This window comes from Sceloporus undulatus, chromosome 2, assembly GCF_019175285.1.
Source record: "Sceloporus undulatus isolate JIND9_A2432 ecotype Alabama chromosome 2, SceUnd_v1.1, whole genome shotgun sequence".
Taxonomy (NCBI): domain Eukaryota; kingdom Metazoa; phylum Chordata; class Lepidosauria; order Squamata; family Phrynosomatidae; genus Sceloporus; species Sceloporus undulatus.
In genome coordinates this window covers 11912444-11925161 of record NC_056523.1, presented here as the reverse complement: position 1 = coordinate 11925161, position 12718 = coordinate 11912444, and the positions used below count along the sequence as shown (strand labels likewise).

General features: G+C 39.7%; 1 protein-coding gene across 2 annotated transcripts; it reads left to right on the top strand.

Annotated features, from left to right (window-relative positions):
* Positions 1 to 2557: 2557 nt before the first annotated feature.
* LOC121921997 lies at positions 2558 to 8311 on the top strand. Of its 2 annotated transcripts, none has more exons than XM_042450844.1 (5): positions 2558 to 3138; positions 3620 to 3721; positions 4004 to 4078; positions 4662 to 4754; positions 6987 to 8311. In XM_042450844.1, exons 1-5 carry the CDS (start codon positions 2628 to 2630, stop codon positions 6989 to 6991), a joined length of 786 nt encoding a protein of 261 aa, XP_042306778.1. In that variant the 5' UTR covers positions 2558 to 2627; the 3' UTR covers positions 6992 to 8311. The 2 variants fall into 2 exon arrangements, with proteins under 2 accessions (XP_042306778.1, XP_042306777.1); XM_042450843.1 differs by having other exon boundaries at positions 4662 to 4765.
* Positions 8312 to 12718: the final 4407 nt, after the last annotated feature.

Genomic DNA, 12718 nt, shown 5'->3' with positions numbered 1-12718 from the left:
ATAAACGTTCCGAGGTCTGTACGGTAATGGAATGGAACGGATTTTATCGCATAGCCTCGTTACCAAGACGTTTGCAATTCCTTTCCGTTCGCGTTAAATGTCCCCGACGATTCTTTTCCGTCCTCCGTCCCCAGTAAACATTATGAGAACGGAAAATCCCGTGTGCGATATCCTAGGCGTTCCAATTGCATCCCTGTCTGATCCCAACAGTTATGATGGGCCATAATGATATCTTTCCTTTTCCAGGTTCCCTTGCAAGATGTTTTAACGACTTTCATTCCTCAAAATTATAGAACATGTAGACATGTCTCTATATGAAAAATAAAGCAGGAAATAGTGTTAGATACCAGGAAAAGATCTCAGGTAGGTATGGTAGGTTTGGAATAATTGTCATGCTTTACCGTAGAGAAAATGTAGGACAAATTTGAGACCAAACTGTTGGACAAATGTTGGACAAAAGTAACCCAAAAATGATGAACCTTTTTTCTGAAACGTCCTACATTTTGGGCTTAGTTTCGTGCTGCATTTGTCATACAGTTTCTTCTACATTTATGGCCAAAATGTAGTTCATTGTCAGAATATGTAGGAACATTAATGTAAAAGTTTTTTCTAGTGTTGGCTATATTTGGTCCTAGTTTGTTCCCTAGTTTTCAGAGGACATTTACGGCAATTCTAGATGGAGGGACATTATAGAATGGATAATTATATATGGTGAAGCTCTTTTTTGTCCTCCCTCCCTCTTATTATGGTAACAATACTCCATCTGGAGGGTAATTAATTCAGAGATGTCTGCACCCCTGTTTGGTTGATAGTAGGCAAAATAAACAATATTAGTTTGATTTCACTTATGGTGTTAAGTTTTGTCTTCACATTTCATTCCATACACCAGCTTAACTTCTGTCTATAATTTTTTTAAAAAAGGATAATGGTGATAGATTTAAATTACAAATTTAGTTTGGGTTGTAATGAGGGCGGCCACATTTCTTTTATAAGAATTATACCTTATCACAACATTAAGTTATATCATTGTATTGCTATATATTTTAGTAATTTAAGGGAGCAATTCTATTTTTCAAAGCAGTTCTTGTACCTACATTTGTTTACACTGTGTGTATGTATGTCCCAGGAACCTTGCACAGAGCTTTCCGAGCTGATTTCCTGGTTATCCATGAAAGGGTCACTATCTTCTTCATAGTAATTATCTTGCAAGGCTTCATCATCAGGAATACTTCTTCCTATATTTCCTTTATCCTCTCCTGCACATTTGTAAGCATCAACATCAGAAATAATATTAAAGTTGGGGTTGTCTATATAATGAAGAGCTTCTCCTTCTTCGGAATCGTTGTCACTGTTGCTGTCAGGCACTGTTTTTGCACTTGTGCTCTCGACCACACATGTAAATTGATTTATTACAATACACATATTAGACGTGTTCTCGTCTCGTTCTGGCTGCTCAAAGACACACAAACAGCAGTATGACTATTATTTTTGTTCCACCTTTGTTTTTAAACACTTCATTTCAAGTGAGTTGTTTTAATTTATGTTTTTACACAAGGATAAAAAAGTAAACATATAAAAATTGAATTTTGGGGGCCAACAGTTTGTTAGAGAAAATAGATATTTTTCTATTTTGCATAACGTCACATTATTCCAGTGAGTTTACTAGTCTTCTTTCCATGTGGCTTTAACATTTTTAAGTCATCAAACATGCAAATTTAAAGAAACATTACCTTTCTGCAGCTCCAAACGTCTAGATGACTTCTTTTCTTTGCTCCCATCATGCGAGGGAGAAACCGGCAATTTTTTAGCACCTTGAGGGAATGAAAACAAATATTGTTATAGATTTTTCGGTAACAAATGTTGGATAGGATTATTATTAATTTCATTGTACTTTCATGAGATAATTTTAATTGTAAAACAATTCTTTAAAATTTAGGGAAAAAAAGATTATTATGAAATGCAAAGCTATCGATATTGATTCCAGGATATTCTAAAAATAGAGATGCGTTATTGCCACATTATAAAATTATGAACTTTATACTGGTAAGTGTGGGATACTTTTGAATTTAAACTTACTGTTTGGGTGTCTGGTTTTCAAATCGGGTCTGCCAGCCTGAATCCAAAGTTTTTTCAGTCCTCTAAAATAAGGGGGATGTGATTCCCTAGGTGGATGACCATCAAAAAGAGCCATAAATTCGTTCCTCAAACACTTAAATTTAGATTGCACTTGAAGGACGCTACGTTCATAACCACTTCTGTTCAGCATTCAGGTGATCCGTGCGTAGACATGGCGATTCGACACCAAGGTTGCCGACATGAGTACACAAACTTCCCCACTCCTATTTATCTGTCGAAATAAGACATGGATTTCATCAGGTGTCCAATACGTCCCTCGCCTACGGCTCATTTTCCTTGGCGGAAGACTTTGCTCTGCACGTGCTGCAAACTGCAATGGCTCCTCCGTGTTTTTACAGCGAGGGACAGCGAGTTTTCTGATTTTCCTAGAGTGGACAGGAAATGTCTCCAAGTGTTTCCGGTTGCATTAACCAATTGGAAGTCTCCATCCTTCTTTTTGCCGCGGTTTTTGAAAAAAGGTTTCCTGTGGAGCATTGGAGAACTCTAGGGAAATGGAGGAAGACATGCCTGAATCTCTGTCCGGAATGGACGGCAAAACACTAATAAACAGTTATGACAAGGGGCCAAAGAACATTCCTTGGTGTAGAAACGAGATATTGGACTTGCTGGATATTTGGGGGGCGGCCCGTTTCCAAAGCAGACTTAAGGAATCTCATCGCAATCTGGACATATTCAATGACATTGCTGATGAGATGAAGAAGCGGAATCATGCAAGAACAGGAGAGGAGTGCAAGAGCAAGACGAAACACATGCGTTTTGAATATAGAAAGGTGTTTAACTATAACAAGATGAGTGGGAGGGACCCCATTAGTTGCCCATATTTTAAAGAACTTGATGACATATTGCATGGAGATGCTAGTATTGTTGTTAATAGGTTGTCCAGAAGTATAAATCTAGCTAGAGGAAACCAGGCTGTGGCTTCAAATTGTTATGGTCAAGGCGGAAGAAGAAGAAAGGGTTTTGGGAAATCAGCCCCCTCCAACGTCCCCATGGTACCTCCAGGTAAGAGAAATAATAAAAACGGTGAGTATCTATCAGAGTAATTGTGTTGAAATACCACAATGTTAGCAACATTAACACTACATTGATGTTGTCTAAACATTGTGTGTGTGTGCATGTGTGTGTGTGCGTGTGTGTGTGTGTGTGTGTGTGTGTGTGTAGGAGCTTTTCTGCTTTTTTATGGTAATCCAGGTAAAGATTATGAGATCCTGCTGTTTTCATCTGCCATTAGTAATAACATTTTTTGTGTCTCTCTGTTTTTCTCCCTTTATAAAATATACATGAAGTGTACTAAATATATTGTACTATTATTTCATTGAAGCTGTTGGGTTAATCAAGCACTCTAATCCCTTTCCCAGTCCCTTCCCTCACCATGGTCTTCACTGCAAAGTGGATTCCATTTTCCACATATGGAAAACTCATGTTAAAATTAAATATTATATTTATATGTATAATTATTGTTTTATAAATGTTACATATATAGCTTGTAATGCATCGATGGAATCAAGTGCAAGAGCGATCCTTGATGAGTCAGAGATAGGAAATTGTTCGATCTCGAACACAAGACAAGAAAACAGTCCACAAGGTAATGCTCTTTACTTATTTTCCCTTGCTCAATACATGTGTATAATAAGCTAACTGATACTTCATATCTAATTATAAATTTATAAATTATGCTATAAGTCTTCCAATTCCTTCAGAACATAAAGAAATCGTAATTGTCATTTTAATAACAGGATCTGTACTTCAAGAACATCAAAGTCAAAGTAATAATGAACCTTCTTTTTCTAATTAATCACAGTCTTAAAGTATTGCTGTTATTTGGGGGGGGGTGTCCAGTAGTATTTAACCTTGTTTTTTAATGTAGATCCAGCAGTAGACGAAAACGATTCAAGCTTTAACTCACTGGAACAAGAGATTGAAAATTCTGATGGAAGAGAAGGTTGGTGTTCAGCTCATATCAATCATCAATTCTTACTCCATATTAGACATGCTTAGTCAAACTTGACACATTAAAAATGGCTAAAAGTTACTCAAAATTTTATTGATGACTTCAAGAACCACACATATCTCCCATTGTCTCAGTTCTTTCCCTTGTAAGTTTGTTGTCCATTCCAAACCTGCATTTCACATAAAACATTAAAAAGAGTTACCATAAAGGACAATTTAAGTATCATCATAAGATATATATATATATATTTGTCAATTCAAGTAATATTTTTACATTGATTTTTATATGAGGACATATGAATTATAATTTCATGTATTGTGATCTTTAAGTACGAAAGCAAGATATATGTATAGAGGAGTGTGGATAATACATATAGAACACTTTTTTAAAATAAAAATATTAAGCTACAAAATACTCTTTTATCTGCAAGGGGTGGCTAATCTCCCTTCCCTCCCTTTCTTGATATAGCATGCCAGCAACAAGAGCAACAATAAATGCATTCTCTGTACTGATTTTGCATAAATAAGTATTAGTGTGACATAGCTGAAAATGGTTTCCTTAACTTCTTCTACAGATAATCCACAGGATGACAGGTTCACAGTGGTGAACATGTCCCCAAATACATGTCTTCAAAGAATAAGGAACAGAAGTAGAAGAGCAGTACGAGGTGAACTTATAGTAAGAACCATCATGGAAAATACTAACCAGCAATCGGAAATTGGTAGACAGTTGCGGGAGGATCTGCATAAAGATATTTTGCTTAGGATGGATGAAAATGCTCGTAAAGAGACCGAGCTAATAAATATTATTAAGGAGGATGTAAAATCAAGCAAGGAGGACAGGAGACAATTACTTCATTGCATGTCCAGTATTGTTGATTTATTAAGAAAGAGCAGGCCACCCTCTAGGGTATACAACGAGAATTCCCATATAGTTGAAACAGGAGTTCAAACACAGAAATCCTTGTGCCAGATACTTTGTCAGAATTCCAAGGCTGCCCACATGTTAACAAATATACAAGGATTCAAGAAGATAGAGTCAACCATGATAATCGTCCACCTCTATTTGGACTTACAGTGTATAATAACAGCAGTGATGACAGTGAAACTGATGATGACCTGTTCCCCAACCATAATTTAGGAAAAATAGCATATATGGCCCCCCGATAAACATTGTCACAACAATGACAAAGTCATTGAAGATTTTCAAATTTCAGAAAGCAATATGTCATCTGTTACAAATGTGGTATCAGAGATAAAGGGAAATGAACCAAATTCTGAACTTGAACCACAAACTAACAGCCAGTTGCTGCTAACCCACTCACAGGAATGTTCTTAATTTTCAAATACACGTTCCCGTAGATTTATTTAAAAAAGGCAAAGATATTCACCTTAAAAATTAAAGGAAAGGGATGTCCCTTGCAAACATTATTATGCACCGCTGTCTGCAGCACCACCACTAAAAAAAATTCTCTTTGTAATTTATAACAGAAAAATTACAATTAATTTTTTTTATGTAGATGGCCTTTTCTCCCTTTTCAGGGAGACAACAGCTCTTCAAACAGCAGAGAGTGATACAAATAAATAGTTATGATATATAAGAATGACAGCAGTGCATATAACATTTCTAGTCAATTAAAAATAAAGGTTTTGCTATCTGTCTGTAGTGTAACAACTGTTACAAATTAAACATAAGGTAGGAATGCATATCAGCACCAGTTGTCCTCTTAGATTATTGAAACATGATTTAAGTTATTTCAATCAGTATTCTGGACAAATTTGTTAATGTTTGATACTATAGCTATGTTCCAAATTTGGAGGGTTGGAATCTATTACTGTATTTTCCCATAGTCGCATTGGAGGGGAAAAAAATTAGTATATACAATGTTTATTGTTTGATCTTGGAATATATTTATTTGTTATATTAAAATTTGAAGAAAGCTTGGGTATCCATAATTATCCAGCACACCATGGGACAGGGTGTAGAACAATAAGTAGTCAATAATGTATTAAAATGGGATATTAAAAACAGGACACTACAAGCAGTCCAGTCAAGATACCTGGAGAAGCAACCATGTATAACTAATTTTATCGAGTCTTGTCCTGCACAGTTCCTATAGTTCAGGTATTGCATTGTTCCTAAATCCTGTCCTAGGTGTATATGGACAATTATGTCAACCCTACGCATATCCCCTCTTGAAAACAAACCTGTCAAATCAAAGGGTACGTAAAGGAAATGGCAACAAGGTCCAATATATGTATATTGAAAAGAATCTGACATGTTTTGGATATTTGTGGAAATATATGTGGCCCTCACATGTTGGTCCTTCAAAAATGTCAAGCCTTTACATGATGTACAGGTATAATTAGATTTCTGTTTATTGCAACATCACTGCTGAAAACAATCTTTTGATTCCAAAACATGGCAATTTAGATGCATCTCGAAAAAAATTGATGCTGTTATTGTCCAGCCCTTTTTGTAACCCAGTAATAATTTCTTCACTCCCCATCTCTGCCGACAATACCACATTTAAACCTCTGTGAGTCCTTAATTATAATTGAATTTTGGTAACTAGATATGATAATAAAAAGTGGTGAAAAAAATTATGGCAACATATGTACAAATGTAAAGAGACATTTACTAACTGTTCTTTAATTTTTACACAGTTTTGCTAAACACAAACTTTGCAAGTATTACAATATTGTGTGTGCTTTTATTGATTCAATTATATCTGCATCGCACATCACAAACTTTGTCTGTTGCTGAGGTAGTTTGAACATAAAGATAATGCTACACTATTTATACGATGTAAGGCAAACATTACCTTATGTAAAAAAAACAATATTTCTGGATATATCATACTTTTTATATTTTCTAAATATTATATCTCCAATTACAGGATGAAAAAGCATTAATACCATAACATCTAAAATGAGGAAGAGATTTTTCTGTCGATGATAACAATACAAAGTTTATTTCCTGGAATTAGCAAACATCCACCTAGCAAGTGCAATTCGTATTTGCTCACCCTCCCTTTTCCTATCTGCATCGTACTGTCTTTGATTGGCTTGCATGGGTGGTAGTACTATAGGGGCTGGTGCCTCTATGTCATCATGCAGCACCCTTCCTTTGGTTACACATACATTGTGCAAAATGAAACAGGCCGCAGTAACAGTAAGAAAATTTTCTTCTTTTACTGTGAGTCTGCTAGCAAGACAGGCCCATCTACTTTTCAAATGGCCAAAAGCTTTTTCCACACAGTTTCTTGCCCTACTTAAGGATTTATTGAAGTACACCTGTTCAGGGCTGCTTGGAGCAGGGAACGGCTTCATGAGCCATGGCTGTATAGGATATGCTCCATCACCAATTATCAAAGGTGGAACACAAAACATCAGAAATATTGATGGTGGGATTGCCAGGAACGAAATATCCCTCATCCATTGCATGCCACAAAGCAGAGTGGCGGAAAATATAGCTGTCATGGCTTCTCCCTGTACTGTATGTCCAAGTTCTACATCAATGAATCTTCCACGATGGTCAACTGTTCCCTGCACCGTGATGGAGTATCCCTGCTTCTGATCAAGGTATTCCTCCTCCCTTCCCCGTGGTGGACTAACCGGAATGTGTGTACCATCGATTGCCCCAACACAATGGGGAAAGCCTTTCTTCTGGAAACCATCCATTATCTGAATACACGATAAAGAAAAATATCCATTGATGTCTGTTATGTTGTTATAAACATATAGAACAATTATTGGTTTTAATGAAAAGCCTATCATGCACACAACATGTCAAATTTTCTGTATTGGAACATGTAACACTAGACTATTATCTCTTATATTTAACTTTTCTAGACTATTATCCCTTATATTTAACTTTTCTAGACTATTATCCCTTATATTTAACTTTTCTAGACTATTATCCCTTATATTTAACTTTTGATTAATCTTAAAAAACTAGGCCCATTTTGCATCCAGTTACTGCAGCCATCAATGTACATTCTCTTTTAACATGTAATATCAATATACAAACCTAGTACATTGTACATTGTATGTCAATCATAGTTGTTTTTGATGTTTGCGTGCATAAACAGGTATATATGCAGGCATAATAAAATCAATGTATGCGTGTCTGTGTGTGTGTGCTGGTATGCATCATACACACTGTGACAGTAAACAATATTGGAATTTTTTCCTGCCAATGTATGACATGTAATTTATTGAAGTTTGCAATATAGAGAAATAATTACATAATAATTTCCCAGCTGTACAGCTTTTCTGAGGAGTCTCTTTTCGATTACAAGGCAAACCTCCACAGCAATCTCAGCTACTGATGATCTCCCGACTTCAAATCTTGATGCCACTTTACGGTATAAAAGAAGGCTGGACAGCCACCACAACGTTATAGCCACCCTCTCTTCTACAGAGATTGGCTTCCTCATACGACTGGTGCCTCTCTTTAGGTCAGGCTGGAGTTCTTGTACCAGATCAAAAAAAATAGAACGTTTCATTCGGAAATGTGTCTCCCACATGTCATCATCCCACAATGTCATCACCTCTTCACACCACCAATTCTTCTTAATAATTGGACGTAACCACCATCTCTGAGGTGATGGAAATGTGGATAGCCATTCCAAGAGATCTGTGGGGGGAACGTCCTCTGCATCCATGAGCTCAGTAAGGGCATGTCTGAGGGCAACTTTTTTAAAGTACAAGCGGTACATAAGTGTCCTCCTTCTTCTCCGTTCCTGCTCCATTATCAGGTAACAGGAGATGGTGTGGAGAAGGACCAAAACATGGGAATCCATTAGAACACACAGGGAACGGGAATGCCCCAAGCTCCCGTTGAAAACTGCGCGCAATTTTATTTGTAAACTGCGCATGCGCAAATACAGGGGATGGTCAGTGCGTCATTGGGATGGGACCTGGCTGTGCAGTGATATCCATTCACAGCGAGGTCCAAAAACGACAACAGGTCATTTTCTCCATTAGCGGTGTGCGATAGCGATCGTTCTTTTTGCGTTCACATAACGCTAGGAAGACTTAATACGATAGCATTCGTCGTCAGCCCGTTTCCTGATCTGTCCGCCTTGACAACAGGAACGGAACGGGAAAACTGTGAGTGCGATAAGATCCAGAGTCCAGAGGGCTTGCTCTCAGGGGCAGTGTTGCCAACAAGCCTCTTAGATAATTGCCCAAACGTTTGGCCAAAACTCACCAAATCCCCCCCATATCTCACCAAATACTTATTTCAACTCTCAAAATTACCATTAAAACCAATCACCAAAATCACACCAAAGGCTCTGAAAAGTACCCATTTTGGTGTGAAAGTCACCAGATTGGCAACATTGTGTCACAAAGGTCTTCACAAAGGTGGGTGGGAAAGGTGGAGCAGTGCCCTCTTAAAGGAAAGGCTCCAGGCCACGCCCAGATCGCTACGAGGAAATGTCTCCTCATACAAAGCATACTTAAACTGAGGAATATGGAGCCTCAGGAAATACTGAAAGCCAGCCTGATCAGCTTTAAAAGGGGGTTAGACAAATTTATGGGGAATTAGGCTATCCATGGCTCCGAGTTCAGATGTACATACCTATAGAGAGGGTGGGCCAATGCCATCAGGCCTATCCTTAAGATACAGATCCCTCCATCTGTCCATCTGCCATGATCCAGGCCTCAGACGGAGAGAAGAATGCTGGACCTGATCCCCTTCCCCTCAACTATTCCTTCTCCTTTTGTGTCGTGTCTTCTCAGATTGTAAACATGAAGGCAGGGAACTGTCTAATTAAATGATTTTATGTACAGTGCTGTGTAAATTTACAGCGCTATATAAATAAAGCTTAATAATAATAAAAATAGATTCCTTGCACTACTAAAGGCAGCATTCCTCCAAAAATCACTTTCTGGGGAGCAGGGGCTCTTGTCCCCTGTCCTACTCAAGCCTTCCTACTTAAGGCAACTGCTTGGCCACTGTCTGGACGTACTTGGGATGCAACATTACTATTTAAGATTAAGGGTAACTAAACAGGTCTGTATATTTTGTTTATGAGAACACATTCTGCTCTAATTTCACCTGGAGAGAAAAAGCATTCACACTCCACCATCTGTATTTTCTGTAGGTGCCAGTGGCCAAGGAGGCCTTTAAACAGAGGCTGGAAGGTCATCAGTTGGGCCTGCTTTGATTGAGATTTCCTGCCTGGCAGAATGGGGTTGGACTGGAGGGCCCTTGGGGTCTTCCAACTCGCGATTCTATGATTCTAAATCACCCTTCCACTCCAAGAATGATAAACTGGGGACCAGTGAGTACAAAACCCATCCAGTAACTCAATCCAAGGGCATAAAGGTCACTTTCCTGGCACTTCCACCATGGTTCCTCAGAGGAAACAGACACTGACAGAGGTTTTCTCTCTCTTTATTCGGAGAATAGCCTCTCCTTGGCCACTGGGCACTTACAGAAAATACAGATGGTGGAGTTGTGAATGTGCAGAAATTCATTTGGTTTTCACCCCAAGTCTATCTTGAGTGATATTAGATCCACAACCACACAAAATCCACTGTGATGTATGTATGTATGACAAAGATGTATTATTTTTTTTAATGTAAATGGAAATAAACTTTATTATAAAAAATCATTGTGGTAGAATCTGGAGACATTGCCATGTTAGTCTGGAATGGGATCTTGTAGTAGCACCTTTGAGACATTCTGGGGATGCTTTGAAACAGTTCCCAGAAATGGCGCCCTCTGGAACCGAATTGGGATGCGATGGGAACGCGCGGCGGCAGCGGCGGTGTCCCCCCCGTGCGATAAAGCCGCGTTTTGGGCCCCATCCGGAGCCCATCACGTTCCTTGCGCGCCCCTGCTCGCCCCCCGTTAGAACGCGCTGGGGAGCGGTTTAAGCCCCATGAGATAAACTACTGTGCAGGAGAATTATAAAACTCCTTCCTGAATCCTTCCCTTCTTGTGGCTCCGTCAAGCCCTACTCCTCACATAGAGGAGACCAGGGCAGAGGGCAGTCAGTCAGCTACATCATAGGGAGAGAGCTCAGGTGCCATCCCGTCGTCTGCCGTCTTCATCCTCTCTGGAAACCTTCCCTTCCCCGTGCGATGGTGGTGGAGCTGATCTGTCAACAGTTTTGATCAGTGTCAAAGTCTGGACTGGGCGGAGAGAGGCAGTCCAAAGCGCAAACTGTTCAAACCTTTCTGTGCAGAAGCCAATTGGGAAGCAAAGCACTGCCCCCTGCTGGCGTTGGTCAGAAATATTCCAAGCAAAGAAATACATACAGGTCCAGTGACTGTCCCTTAGAAAATTGTGCAATCCTGAGTGGAGCAAATACTCTATACCCTTCTGGGCGGGACGCTGGGCATCCTTATAAGCAGCCCCTGCACTTAAGTAGGCAAAGCAGTAGCATCTGTCTGTGGAAGGAGAAAGCTTCCTCAGATCTCAGCAGTTCCTGCAAATTGCTGGTCTGAAAGAGAGACTCCAGAGAAGAAACATGCCTGAGGCCCCTAACAGTAAGTGCCACCCAATGCTATGGAAAGAGAGAAGAGGAGAAAAGTCCTCCAGGGTGGATGAAAGACAAGTGGGATCGACAGGTGTTAGATCCATTGCAGGAGACTGCTTCAACTGCCCTGGCTCAGTGCTAGGGAATCCTGGGAGTTGTCATTTATTGTGGCCCCAGAGCTCTCTGACAGGGAAGGCTGTCCCAGGATTTCCTAGCATTGAGCCTGGCCAGTTCAAGTGGTCTCAAAGTGGGGTATTTCTGCAGTGTGGGTGCAGCCAAAGACTTTGAATAGTGGTCAAAAGGTGGATTATATCAGGGGCTAAGTGGGTCTTTGGGTAGATTTGGGTATGGGTTTCAGCATTCATTTTCTACCAGTCTTAAATGAATTGGAGACCATCCTCCTCTGCACTTTATGCCACTCACAACGACCTTGTGAGGAGGGACAGGAAGGCTTGGGATGGAAAGAGTGGGAGTTAACCCCATCCTCTCATCTGAGCACCTTTGAGGAGAGTTAGAGTGGAGGTGGAGGCAGGATGCTGGATGTCGAGGGGACGATGGGAGAGGGTTTGCTGGTGGGATGGAAACTTATACGATTGCAGACCCCTGGCTTTCTTCCCATGATCAATGGGGGATTGGAAGCTGTAGAAAAATAAATCTGGGGGAATGCAGGCACCTTCCATGTCAGTGAGCAGTTAATCCACTCTAGGCTTTGGTTTGGACTTGAAAGAAGCTATGCAAGAGGCAGGACTCCTTTTGGTAACCACCTGCCATTAGTTGTAGGTGAGATGGAGAGAAGGAGGTGGGATGCTGGAGTTTTCCTTATTCAAGGGGATGCATTTTTGTGCATATCACCCATAGAGACCCTTGTGCTGGTGCCATTCAAGCTCTCTGTGTCAGTCCAGCAGGCCTGTCTTTCAAAGGGTGTCCTTTCAGCACCATCTTCTCTCTCTGTCTCTCTCTTTTTCCGTGGTACCTTTCGACAAATTCATGGAGCATATAAACCAATCAATTCATTGACATATTTTTAAGCTGCATTAGGTCACAAAGTCTCGTGGCAGTGTACCAAAGGTTCAAAAGTTAAAACCATTTCGGGCCATTTAAAACAGGCAGATAAAGGCACAGACAGAATTCTT

Bases quoted from the DNA above. Each gene is read 5' to 3' on its own strand.
- LOC121921997 (XM_042450843.1), top strand. From the start codon at position 2,628: ATGGAGGAAGACATGCCTGAATCTCTGTCCGGAATGGACGGCAAAACA. The intron at 3,722-4,003 runs GTAATGCTCTTT...TTTTTAATGTAG, and splicing joins ACAAGAAAACAGTCCACAAG to ATCCAGCAGTAGACGAAAAC. The intron at 4,079-4,661 runs GTTGGTGTTCAG...CTTCTTCTACAG, and splicing joins AAATTCTGATGGAAGAGAAG to ATAATCCACAGGATGACAGG.